This window comes from Phoca vitulina, unplaced genomic scaffold, assembly GCF_004348235.1.
Source record: "Phoca vitulina isolate PV1807 unplaced genomic scaffold, GSC_HSeal_1.0 scaffold8, whole genome shotgun sequence".
In the NCBI taxonomy this organism is placed as follows: Eukaryota; Metazoa; Chordata; class Mammalia; order Carnivora; family Phocidae; genus Phoca; species Phoca vitulina.
In genome coordinates, this window is record NW_022589711.1 from 32750817 (window position 1) to 32765136 (window position 14320).

A 14320-nucleotide genomic window follows, 5' to 3' on the forward strand; every position below is an offset into this window, starting at 1 on the left:
AAGTAGGCTCCACACCCAGCGTGGAGCCCAATGCAGGGCTTGAACTCACAACCCTGAGATCAAGACCTGAACTGAGATCAAGAGTCAAACGTTTAACCTACTGAGTCACCCAGGTGCCCCTGGGAAACTATTTTTTGAATCAATGTTTCTTCATTCATTTAAACAAATATTGAGGAGGAAAGGAAAAATAAAGACACTTTTAAGATACAAAGATTCCAAAAATTTACCTCAAATGGACTTTGAAATAATTATTTGAGGATATAATCCAGCAAAGGAACTAATGAGTAAATGAAAAAGATAAAGGATGAAATATGCTGTGGTAAGCAAAGAAAAATAATAAATCTTATAATTTAGTCTAAATATTTATGCAGGCTGTCACATAATATTGTAAAATGTTATAAAGAAATCCAAACACAATAATCAGAAAAGGTAGAACTGGTATGGGAGAGAAATAAAGCATATTAAGGCCTTAACTTATTTGTGAGATGAGATAGATATTAACTCTACATTTTGATAAGAAAACTAGTTTTAGATATGTTTATTTAAAATGTAAAGGTAATCTACTGTGAAAAATAGAATGGAACAAATAATTTTCAAACTACTGGAATAGAAAAAAAACGAACCTTCCCTCCTGGCAAAAAAAAAAAAAAATCACAACTCAACCAATCTCACAAAAGGGGAGAAAATATAAGGCAGAACAAAATTAAACAAACAAACCCAAGTGCAAACCAATAACAACAAAGAAGCAAATTAAATATAAAACATAAAATGAGAAGGCAGAGGAAGTCCAGCTTTAGCAGATGTCATAAGTGTAAACTAGATAAATTTCCTATTAAAAGATAGAAGCACTTAGACTGAGTCACAAATCTAGTTATATGCCATTTATAAGAGACAAACTGAAAATTAAACAACACTGTTGAGAATAAAGCAGTGGAAAAATATATGGTAAGAAAAGTTAATCAAAATAAAGCAAACATAGGTTACTGTTAGACAAAAATAGAAACAAAGTTATTAGAAAGCATTAACTGAAACATAGAGGGATATTGTATATTAATAAAGGTTCACTTAAACAAAATGTGTATGTGCCATAAATCTAATGACTCAGAAACAGATACAGCAAAAATTGGAAGAAATAAAGAAACATGGACAAAACCATAGACACCGTAAGATATTATTACTGTTCTCAGAAATTGAGGGATTGCGGAGGCGGGGGGGGGGGGGGGAGAAAAAGAAAATCTAAAAAAAAAAAAAAAGCTTGATGTTGGGGTGCCTGGGTGGCTCAGTCGTTAAGCATCTGCCTTCAGCTCGGGTCATGATCCCAGGGTCCTGGGATCGAGCCCCACATCGGGATCCCTGCTCTGCAGGAAGCCTGCTTTTCCCTCTCCCACTCCCCCTGCTTGTGTTCCCTCTCTCGCTGTGTCTCTCTCTGTCAAATAAATAAAATCTCAAAAAAAAAAAGCTTGATGTTACAGAATCTTTTTCAGAGATTCACAGTTTTTCTAATGTTTAAAACATTAGGCCACAAGAAATCTCAACAAATTTCAAAGAGCAGATATAATGCAAACTACACTCTCTGCAACAATAAAAAGATATTTGACACCACCCCCAAAAAACCTATGTACTTGTAGATTTTTAAAAATACTTTTTAAAAGTCATTCCTGAGCTAAAGAGAAAATCAAAATGGAATTTATAAATTATTTAGAAATAAGCAATAATGAATAAATCCTAAAAAAAAAGCGGGGTGGGGGGCACCTAGGTGGCACAGTTGGTTGGGGGATCAACACTTGGTTTCAGCTCAGGTTGTGATCTCAGGGTCATAGGATTGAGCCCCACATCGGGCTCTATGCTCAGGGAGTCTGCTACTCTCCCGCTGCCCCTCCCCCCCCCCCCATTTGCTCTGTCTCTCTTTCAAATAAATAAATGAATCTTTAAAAAAAAAAAAGAAAGAAAGAAAGAAGCAATAATGATAGTTCTATTTTTTAAACCTGTAGATAGAGCCATAATGAGGGGGGTGGGGCTGGGAGGATGTGTAAAAGCCTGTTACTTAGATTAGAAAATGAGACTGAAAATTAACTAAGAAAAGATACACCTCAAGGAAGCAGAAAAAGTAAAATAAATCCAAAGAACATAGGAGAAAATAAAGAAATATGTAATTAATATAAACCTAGTAGACTTAAAAAGAACCCAAAATCATTTTGTTTTTAAAGACAGTTGAAACAATTAAATCTCTCTGGCCAAGAAAAAGAGACAGCATAATATGCAATAAAAGTAGTAAAAGTGGACACAACTATAGGATTGGGGAAAACAGAAATTTTCAAAGAATATTTTATATAAAACTCCTTATCAACAAATTTGCAAATCTAAATAAAATGAATGCTCTTATAAGAAATTATAAATGACAAATTTGACCCCAAAATTTAAAAATCTGAATAGATTAACAGTTATAGCACAATTCAAAAGTAATTAAAGTAAAAACAAAAACAAAAAAGTGATAAGACGACAGATTTTACAAAGAATTTCTACCAAACCTATAGGCAAACAAAGACTCATTTTACATAAATTCTTCCAAATCAACGAAAGAGGTGAAGAACTTCTCAACTCACTCTACCATAATCTATACACCAATACTAAATAAGGTAAGGATAATAAAACCATAATTATAGCCCAGTCTCATGTGTAAGCATAAGGGCAAAAAATATTAAATAAAATACTAGTGAAATTAACACAGTGAATACTACATCATGAACTAGTTGGGTTTATTTGAGGAATGGAAGAATGATAGTTCAATATCACAAACTTTACTAGAATAATATACTACTTTAACGGATTAAAAGAGAAAAACAAAACCAAATCACCTCAACAGATGTCAAAAAGCATTGACGAAAACTTAACACCAATTTCCTGATGTGAAAAATAAGTAAAAGTCACTCGATAAACTAGAAATAAAATGACTTCCTAAGTTCGACAAAAGGCATTGATTAAAAGGAATAATAACTAGAACAAATATCATACCTAATGGTCAAAGATAAAAGAATTCCATTAAGACAGAAACAAACCAAAAATCACATCTGTCATTATCACTCTTAGTTAACTAGTTAAAACAAGAAAACAGAATGAGTAATAGAAATGAAGACACAAAACCATCACTATTTGCAAATAAAGACTAAACAGAAAATCCAACTGAAAACTATTAAAATAAAAGAATTCAATAAATGGCAAGATACAAAATCCACAAAGTCAATAGTTTTGGGATGCCTGGGTAGCTCAGTCAGGTAAGCGTCCAACTCTTGATTTCAGCTCAGATCATGACCTCAAGGTTGTAGGATCAAGTGGAGTCTGCTTTAGAGACTCTCTCCCTCTCCCAGTGCCCTTCCCCCACTCACTCTTTCTAAAATAAATAAAATCTTAAAAAAAAAAAAAGGTCAATGGTTTTCCTATCTGCACATTAACAAATAAATAATTAGAAAAAGCAATAGAGAAAAAATCTTATTTGAGTGCCCAGAAGAGTCATAATACCTATGAACTTAACAAGAAATGTTTAAGTCCTATGAAGATATAATAATATCCAACAATTACTGAGTATTAACTCTGTGCCAGGTAGTGGTCTAAGCACTTTTCAGTTCATACATTATGTAAGCTTCACAACAACCCTGTGATATATTACTATTAACACTACTGCTATTATTATTGCCACTTCTGGATATGAAAATTGAGGCTCTGTAAGGTTAACTACCTTCCCCATATTAACACAGCTTATAGAACTATAAATTGAACTCATACAGTCTAACTTTCAAAGTCTTGTTCTTAACTATTATGATATATACGATGATGTAAAACTCCACTCAACTATATAAAAGACTGAAATAAGAACCAAAACATAAATATGTCAGTTTTCCCCCCAATTAATCCATAAATTCAATGGACTACCAATCAAAATCCCAAGAGCATTTTTTGTAATAAAACTTGAAAAGCTGATTTTGAAATTCATATGGAAAAGAACATCTGCAAGAACAATCATAATATTTTTAAAAAGGACAGTGAAGGAGTACGTGCCCTACCAAATAGCAAAACACATTATAAAGGCTATAGCAATTAAAAAGTTTTAATGAAGCGAGAATAGAAAAAAATATATGAAAAGAAATAGGCCATCTAGAAACAGATCCATGTATGATGAGAATTTAGTTTATATTAGTGATGCATCTCAAACAAGTAAGAAAGGCTGAACTATTTTTAAAATGCTATATCCATTAGAAAATATTAATCTGTCCTCCCCCATGTACATGCTATGTTCAAAAAACAAATTCCAGATAAATTAAAAAGCTACAGAAATAAACTACGAATATTAAAAGAAATGATAAGAAAATATATTTGTTAAAGAACACCTATCCGAGTCTAGAAATGTGAAAGAAACTCATAAAGAAATATATTGCAGGTTTGACCTCAAAATATCAAAAATTGCTGTTAGACAAAGGACAATACTAACAATTTTAAAAGTCAAGTGGGGAGAGAGGAGGGAGGGTGTATGTGGCTATAAAAGGCAACAGCGGGGCGCCTGGGTGGCTCAGTCATTAAGCATCTGCCTTCGGCTCAGGTCATGATCCCAGGGTCCTGGGATTGAGCCCCGCGTCGGGCTCCCTGCTCAGCGGGAAGACTGCTTCTCCCTCTCTTGCTATGTCTCTGTCAAATAAATAAATAAAATCTTTAAAAAAAAAAAAGGCAACAGGAAGGGGGCACCTGGGTGGCTCAGTTAAACGGGGCTGCCTTTGGCTCATGCCATATCGGGGCTCCCTGCTCAGCGGGAAGTCTGCTTCTCCCTCTGCTGCTACTCCTGCTTGTGCTTTTTCACTCATGCTCTCTCTCTCCCTCTCTCAAATAAATGAATAAAATTTAAAAAAAAAAAAAGAAAGAAAAAGAAAAAAGCAACAAGAAGGATCCTTGTGCTGATGTACTGGTGGATTTGCACCAGGCTAGGTAGATTGCATCAATGTCAATATCCTGGTTGTGATACTGTACTCCAAGTTTAGCAAAGTAACAGCAATGGGGAACCTGAGCAAAGGGTACACAGGATTTCTCTCTATTATTTCTTATAACTGCTTATGAGTCTACAATTACCTAAATACAATTTTAATTAAAAAAAGATCAAGTGTCAAGGCAGCTGGGTAGCTCAGTCAGTTAAGCAGCCAACTCTTGGTTTCAGCTCAGGTCATGATCTTGGAGTCCTGGGATCAAGACCTGTATCAGGCTCTGCACTCAGTGGAGAGTCTGCTTGAGATTCTCTCTCTCCCTTCCCTCTGCACCTCCCTGCTGCTTGCCTGCTCTCTCTTTCTCTCTCTCAAATAAATAAAATCTTAAAAAAATATATCAGCATTGTTCAAATAGTGAAAAAGTGAAGTCAAACTAAGTTCCCATCATCAGTAAGGGAGTATTGATGTACAATATATCAATGTAAAATAACTGAATATTATGCAAAAACTGTTATACAACAATGTATAGTAATTTATTACTTTACAGACATTTTTTTAAAAATCATTTTAAAAAATGAGGACTACAATTACCCAATAAAAGAAACCAGGATTCCTTGGAGAAATAGCTGATTGCATTACAGCAACAGAAGAAGTATAATATGAGCCTGGAACATCTTATGATGCCAAAAAATGTTTAAAAATGATGGTGATATGTCAAAAGAACACAAAAGCCAGCTTGAACCGCATGCAGAATGAAACTGGACCATTTCCTTACACTGTACACAAAAATAGACTCAAAATGGATGGGAGACCTAAATGTGAGACAGGAATCCATTCAAATCCTTGAGAACACAGGCAGCAACCTCTTCAACCTCAGCTGCAGCAACTTCTTGCTAGACACGTCTCCAAACGCAAAGGAAACAAAGGCAAAAATGAACTATTGGGACTTCATCAAGATAAAAAGCTTCTGCACAGCAAAGGAAACAGTCAACAAAACCAAAAGACAACCGACAGAATGGGAGAAGATATTTGCAAATGACGTATCAGATAAAGGGCTAGTATCCAAGATCTATAAAGAACTTCTCAAACTCAACACCCAAAGAACAACTAATCCAATCAAGAAATAGGGAGAAGGCATGAACAGACATTTCTCCAAAGAAGACATCCAAATGGCCAAGAGACACATGAAAAAGTGCTCAACATCACCTGACATCAGGGAAATACAAATCAAAACCACAATGAGATACCACCCCACACCAGTTAGAATGGCTAAAATTAACAAGTCAGGAAATGACAGATGTTGGCAGGGATGCAGAGAAAGGGGAACTGAACCCTCTTACCTGTTGGTGGGAATGCAAGCTGGTGCATCCACTCTGGAAAACAGTATGGAGGTTCCTCAAAAAGTTGAAAATAGAGCTGCCCTACGACCCAGCCATTGCACTACTAGGGATTTACCCCAAAGATACAAATGTAGTGATCTGAAGGGGCACATGCACCCCAATGTTTATAGCAGCAGTGTCCACAATAGCCAAACTATGGAAAGAGCCCAGATGTCCATCAACAGATGAATGGATAAAGAAGATGTGGCATTTATACATATAATGAATAAAGAAGATGTGGTATATATATATATATACACACACACACACACACACACACACACCCCACACACACACACACAATGGAATATTACTTAACCATCAAAAAAATGAAATCTTGCCATTTGCATTGACATGATGGAACTAGAGGGTATTATGCTAAGTGAAATAAGTCAATCAGAGAAAGACAATTATCATATGATCTCACTGATACGTGGAATTTTAGAAACAAGGCAGAGGATCACAGGGGAAGAGAGGAAAAAAATAAAGACAAAATCATAGAGGGAGAAAAACTATAAGAGACTCTTAATCATAGGAAAAAACCTGCTGGAGGGGAGGCAGGTGGAGGGGCGGGGTAACTGGGTGATGGACATTAAGGAGAGCACGTGATGTAATGAGCACCGGGTATTACAGAAGTCTGATGAATCACTGACCTCTACCTCTGAAACTAGTAAGACACTATATGTTAATTGATTGAATTTAAATTAAAAAATAAAAAAGCCAGCTTGAACAGGCTCCCACTAGCCAAATCTAAGACAACTTTAGCCACAAAATACTGGTAGTGACAGATTATTACCCTTAAAATTAAAAGGAATGCATGGATCCCTACCATGCATAAAGAGAAGGAGAGGGAGAGGAAGAATGATAAAACAAGTGTGAGAGTATCAACATCTGGGGAATCTGAGGGAAAGGTATATTGGAATTCTTTGTATTATCTTTACAACCCTGTTGAAAAGTCTAAATTACATCAAAAGAAAAAGCTAAGAAAAAAAAAAAGTATGACTTTAATACAAACTGACAAATACTGAAAAATCTAGATGACATATTTAAAAAACCCAAGTTGCAGAATGACTTCTATAAAGAGAGATTGGGGGGAGGGCGCGCTGGAGTAGAGAATGAGAAAGCACCGTTACACTGATTGATGTATTTATGCATGTTTGAGTAGTTTTCAATCAACTCCTATTTGTGTACCACAGAGGCCCACTCCACCCACTGCCCCAAAGATTACTGTCCCAGGTAGACTACAATGAAGAGTGAGAGACAGGAGAGTGTGAAGAAAACTAACACTTGGATCCAGGAGTTGGTGGCATACCTTAAACGAAATTTCAAGATCTCAATTATGAAATTATAATTCCATGCTGGTATCCACATAAAGAATTCTATGTCCTATGAATGGAATTTAAAACATCTGAATGATAGAGTGATTCCATACCTACTATCTACACAGACTCTCTGGGTACGGAATACAGTAGTAGAATTACAACCCTGTCAACTCTGCAGATGCCAACTGATACTGACCACATGTGAGGCATTTCATACCCTCCCCTCTACGACCTGTCACCTTCCATTTGCTCAGTGCTACTGCAATCAATCAACAGAGGACCTCTGCAAATCACTCTGATTTTAATCATCTGTGTGATTGTAACTAAAGCTTACTAACAGCCACCAGGGAGAGGAGAAAACAAGTTAACCCGATTTTGTTTTGACTAATTCAAAAGAAAAAAACAAAAACAAAAGCTGGGTGCAAAAGTTTGAGATGTGGGACTTGGTCTGGAGTTCCAAAAATTACCACAACATAAATTAACAAATATTGTCTAAGCCAGCTCTGAAGAAACCTCTTATTTCCTGTCCTTAGTTCACTATTATTTTCATTCATATTCCATATTCTCAGCCCTTCCTTGGCCTCTTTGTTCCAAAGTCTTAACTTTCTTTTGATTTCTTACAAAGTTATTTTTCATATTGTCATCTTCCCTTTTAGGGCACTGGGCCTAAATTTAACACGGCAGATTCCTTCCCTGCAGATATAACCCACTTTCTGCATATCACCCTGCAACTATGTATGATTCCCTGGCACTCTCCACATGCCACATTCACAGATTCAAATTCTGATTTTATATATCACATGTTAAATGCAAACTTCTGCCTCATCTGATTCTGAAATTCTGAGATGACTTATCTATCTACATATTTTTTTTTCAATTTAAGTGAAAACAGGTTGTCCTTAGACTGATACTGCCAAAGCACAGGCCACTGCCAGCGTACTTGAACATCACTCCTAATGAAGTTTCCACGAGGTTATTGTCATCTTGCAACAAGGCCCTGCTGATGGTTGGATTACGGTGGTAGAGCCTCAGCCCAAAGCAGATAAAGGGTTTTGATTGCAAAGTTTAAAACTGATACCAAAAAAAAAAAAATTTAAAAAAAAATTAAAAAAAAAAAACTGATATCAAATATTCACAAGAACTATATGAAAGCCCAGACACTTTGACTCAATAGTTCCCTTCTTGGGAATTTGTCTGTAAAAAAAAAAAAAACAATTCTGGGGCGCCTGGGTGACTCAGTCATTAAGCATCTGCCTTTGGCTCAGGTCATGATCCCAGGGTCCTGGGATCGAGCCCCGCATCGGGCTCCCTGCTCAGCGGGAAGCCTGCTTCTCCCTCTCCCACTCCCCCTGCTTGTGTTCCCTCTCTGTCTCTCTCTCTCTCTCTCTTTCTGTCAAATAAATAAATAAAATCTTTAAAAATAAATAAAAATAATTTAAAAAGACAATTCAAGGGCATCTGGGTGGCTCAGTCGTTAAGCGTCTGCCTTCGGCTCAGGTCATGATCCCAGGGTCCTGGGATTGAGCCCCGCATCGGGCTCCCTGCTCAGCGGGGAATCTGTTTCTCCCTCTTCCTCTGCCTCTCCCCCCTGCTCATGGGGCTCTTTCTCTCTCTCAAATAAATAAATAAAACCTTTTAAAAAATTCAAAATAATAAAAAAGTCCATCTGTATGAAAATGCTTATTTCAATATTATCTATAAATAATGTGAAACACTGGGACCAATGCTACTCTCCAAAAATAAAGAAATGGTTATAGAAACTATGATGAATCAATTTAATGGACTACTGTAAAACCACTTATCAAGAAATCATTACGAAATGAGACTTTCCAAGACTACATAATAACTTAAAGTTCAGAAGCAAATCATAAATGAAAAAAAAATGAGAAATCACACTTAAAAAAACACTAGAATTGAATAACAAAAATTAATAATTATGATATATAAATTCTTTAAAAATTTTTTAAAATATTGTTTCATTTTTGATTTTATAAGAAACAAAATTGGAAGAAAAATGTGTCAGAAAAAAAGCCTGAAAGCTTGAATTTTCCTATTTCTATGTAGAAAATTAAATTATATTCAAAATCAGCAGGACCACACCATCTAAGACCAAAGGTGGAAATTGCATAGTTCCAAGGTTTGAAACTTGTTTTGAACAGAGGAAGAATCATACCCAGAGGCTTTAAGGGGGACACCATAACCACAAGAAAAAGAAGAGGCAAAGGAGTTATTACATTACTAAACCACTTGTTCTTAAAACCAAGACTATGTAAACTGTTCTTGGTTAGCAGTTCACGTATCAGAAGTCATAAATGTAAGAAGTCAGAAAAAGATCCGTCTTTCACTAGAGTATTCGTTCAGCTGCAAGAGTTAACGTTTTCCCAGTCCCTTAATGAAGAGGAATTGGGTGTTAATGTCAGAGGCCACTGACTTTGCAGAGGGGAAAACTATACATCATCCCCCCCGCCCCCCAGGAGGCGCACTGCTCTCCCTCCTGGGCACTCCTGTGAGACTCGTATCAGAAGCTATGAAATGTACAGACAGCACCCTTGCTGGAGAAATAATGTCTCCTCTGTACAACAACTCATCCTCATAAATCCTCCACCCTGTCTTTAAAAGGCCTTTCTTATGATTAAACTACAAAGAAATGTTGAAAAATCAAACAAACAAATCCAATGTGGTCCATGTTCCAAAATTAAACTATACATATCCTGGATCTGATCCATTTTCTTCATTTTGTGATTAACTGCTTAAATGGCTTAAGAAGCCTCTGACTTCATTAAACAATCTGGAAACAGTAAGAACTTTTTCCCAAAGAAATTAGCTGTCAAATTATTCCTCCACTAATGTGTTTGTTTTCTGATGCTAGTGCTGAAATGCCAAGGCACTCTGACAGATAACTGTTTGAAAATTTGGGCTCAGAGCTTTTAAATAGCATGAGATATTGGTTTTGGGAGCAGCTGTTAGACAGAAGGGCGGGACCAGGGGGAAGGGGGACGTGGTAATGGAAGTGCCGGTTAACAGTTCTGGGCCTCCTTTCTGATATTGGCGTGTTAATGTTGCCAAAAGGGTTCCCAGCATTTGTACAACAGTAAAGAGGCTGGATTTTTTTTTTTTTCCAAAAGAAAAAAAAACAACCTTCATTTCTGTGTAAATCAAGAATTATGCATTAGAATGAAATGAAGAAAAATATAAATTAGAAAAAAGTATAAAAGATAATCTAGAAGTGCATTATCAAACATTAAATTTTCTAACGGGGGAAGGGACCTTCAAATTTCACCTCAAAGGCAAAAGAAAAAGAAATTCTCTGTTAAGTTTATGTATTTACTTGGGTCTCAATCTCTTAATCTAAAATTGCACTGTCTGATATGGTAGCCACTGGCCAAAGGTGGCCAGTGGGCACTAGTCCAAACTGACTCGCACTATCTGTGTAAGACACACATGAGGTTTCAAGGATTTAGTAGGGAAAAAAGAGTATAAAATGTTTCATTACTATTTTTCAATTAAAATTTTACTTTATATATACCAGATTAAATAAAACATTATTAAAATTAATTTGACCTGTTTCTTGTTACTTTTCCTAATATGGCTACTAGAAAATTTAGATTTCATATAGGGTTCATATTTGTGTCTCTCATTACATTTCCACCAGACAATACCAGTATTTAATTAAAATCAATCAGAATGAATTTAATTCCTTCAAAATCCCTTCCAGCTCCAGAGTTCTGACACTAAGAGACTGTGGGCTCAAGCTGGTAAGTTTCAAATACAAAGTTATTTTGGAGAAACTTAGGTTCAGTCACTATTTCATTATTTCTCCATACTTTTCACTCATGCTCTCCAATGCTTCTTTATTCTGTTTCCTATGGATCCCTAATAGCCAAGAAAAATGAACGTGTCCATTTATTCACTTATAAACTACAAGTATGAAGTTCATAAGGTCATTCTGAATTGTTAGCTAGTCATATTTCTTTTTGCTTTACACCATACTGATGCCCTTTTTTTTTTATTTTTTATTTTTTTTTAAGATTTTATTTATTTATTTGACGAGAGAGACACAGCGAGAGAGGGAACACAAACAGGGGGAGTGGGAGAGAGAGAAGCAGGCTTCCCGCCGAGCAGGGAGCCCGATGCGGGGCTCGATCCCAGGACCCTGAGATCATGACCTGAGCCAAAGGCAGACCCTTAACAACTGAGCCACCCAGGCGCCCCTGATGCCCATTTTTAATGACATGTAATGGATAATGAACTCTGAGGGGTTTTTTTTTTTCAGTTTTAACATTCATAAAATAGGAGTTTCGGAATTAGAGAAGCTTAGAGGTGCTATTCCAGTGGTTCCCAAATGTGCCGCCACGTCTGAGTCACATGTGAAAAATGCTGATTCCTAGGCCTGATATCGGGAGATTCTTACTCAGCAGAATCTGGGATAAGACAAGATCCTTTGCTTCTTAAGAAGCTATCTGGGTCATTCAGAGGGTCAGCCTGGTTTGGGAATCAGTGGTCTAGCCTAACTTACCTCAGCTGTAAGTGGGATAAAATGAATTGTCCTAGACCCTAAGGACAGGGGCCTTAGACCTAGAACTAGGATGCTGCGCTCCAAAGCCAGCTCGCTGTCCTTACTGACACACATTCTGTCAAACACACACACTACTCACTCCTCAAGAGCTCCAGCCATCAGTATGTCTTCCTTGTCAGTCTTAACATCCAATTCTGGTTCTCCGCTAAGCAAAAGCTTCAAGTTATAAACAACCAGCAAAGTACCTAGTAGAAAAAAAGGACGTTTGACTTGTCAATACTTTAACTACACTAAATATTAGTGATGGTGCTATTATCTCATCTGTGGAATTAAGCCTACTCCAGACCAAATTTCCTTCTGTACTTCAGTAAATAATGTGCTTGGTAAGTTCCAGGATGGAAGTCTCAGGGCAAATTCCACTCTCTGCCAAAGAGTGTTGAGTTTCTACATTATAGTGCTTATTCCTATTCAAATCATTGTTAAGTCTCTCAATGTGAATTCTTACACTTTGGCACTTTTTCATAATTTGCATTACGAAAATTGTTAGGAGTCTGAGCTAAATTTGTATTGTGGGTAAGGGTCTCATGGATGGAATCAATGCACAAAAGAACAAAGATGAGTTTTAAAAATTTGTACAAATATGAAGAATTGTTTTTAGACCCCATAATAGGTGTTGGCAGACTTTTTCTGTAAAGAGCCAGACAACAAACATTTCAGGCTTTGCAGGCCAAATGGTCTCTGTCATGTCTACTCACAACTCACCTCCATCATTGTAGCATGAAAGCTGCCACAGAGAATACATAAATGAATGAGTGTGGCTGTATTCCAATAAAACTTTATTTACAAAAACAAGTATGGCTTGGTTTGACCTGCAGGCCACATTTGCGGACCCCTACTCTAAAGCATAGCTAACAAAATAATCCAAATTCTTTACAAAATTGAGTATAGTACAAAGACAAACAGGATTGTCAGAGAAATTAAAAGAACAACCAATTACACCTCTCTTGGTAGTACTAAAACCCAAGAGAGAACAAACAGCACAGTGACTAAGAATGCCTATGTCTAAATCCTGCATCAACCATTTATTTACCAGTTGCAATGACCTTGGATAAATTTCCTAACCTCTTTGAACCTAATGTTTTCTAATCTCCACAATGGAGCACATGAATAATTTTGAGAATTAAATGTGTTAATTTTTATAAAGCATTTAGAAAAGTATTCAAGAAACAGTACACCCTTCTTTAGTATTTACATGAGCATTTCACAGTTAAAAGTCAACTAACAAATCACGTTAGCTGTCCTTAAAGTATGTCACGTACAGGGGCACCTAGGTGGCTCAGTTGGTTGAGCGTCTAACTCTTAATTTTGGTTCAGGTCATGATCGCAGGGTTGTGAGATGGAGCCCCAGATCAGTTTCTACGCTGAGCATGCAGCCTGCCTAAGATTCTCTCCCTCCCTCTCCTTCTGCCCCTCCCCCACAGCTTGCACATACTCTCTTTCTAAAAATAAAAAAAGGTATATCATGTACACATTAATAAGACTAATATTTATTGAATTGCCACTAGTTTTCTTCTAAAAGAAAAGGGAAAGGATGGCAAAAAATCATTTTTAAACAAAATGCCACAAATTAGAGAAGAAATTTTGAAGGTAACACAAGCCAAGTCAGAAACAAATTTCTCAGAATTTCACTGAAACATTATATAAAACAAGGAGTTGCAAAAAGGAAAATGCACATAGCTTTCTCTAGAGTAGGATTCTTCTTGTTTCTAGATATGAAAGGTGGACATCTGGAGAAAGATTGGCACTGGAAAATGTTAGTAGACACAGTGCATTCTACATGTTGAGTAGAAAGCTGGTGCAGGTTGAAAGAATACAGAAATAAAGAATATACAGAAAGATCTGTTAATGTGGAAAATGTCCACAAAGCTTTTGCTAACTCTGCCTCAGAAACCTGGATTCACTGGCTTATAAATTGCTGTCTTACATACGTGAGATCATCTAATCGTAGACACTACGGTAAACATCTCCTAACTCTGCTACGTAGTACAGGAATTATGGATTCCCTATGGTCACAGACTATGTCATCCTCTCTGCATCCAGTCTTCACCAAGCTCGTGCAAGTACAAGTCTTTCTCCCAG

The 14320-nt window shown here is 36.6% G+C and overlaps 1 protein-coding gene across 1 annotated transcript in view; it reads right to left on the minus strand.

Moving 5' to 3' along the window:
* The window catches only part of MORC1 (MORC family CW-type zinc finger 1), a 172369-nt gene that overhangs the window by 136095 nt on the left and 21954 nt on the right, over positions 1-14320 (minus strand). The window contains exon 8 of the mRNA XM_032406239.1: positions 12321-12426. Within this exon, the coding sequence (XP_032262130.1) occupies positions 12321-12426 (106 nt within the window). The remainder of the gene's footprint in view (positions 1-12320; positions 12427-14320) is intronic.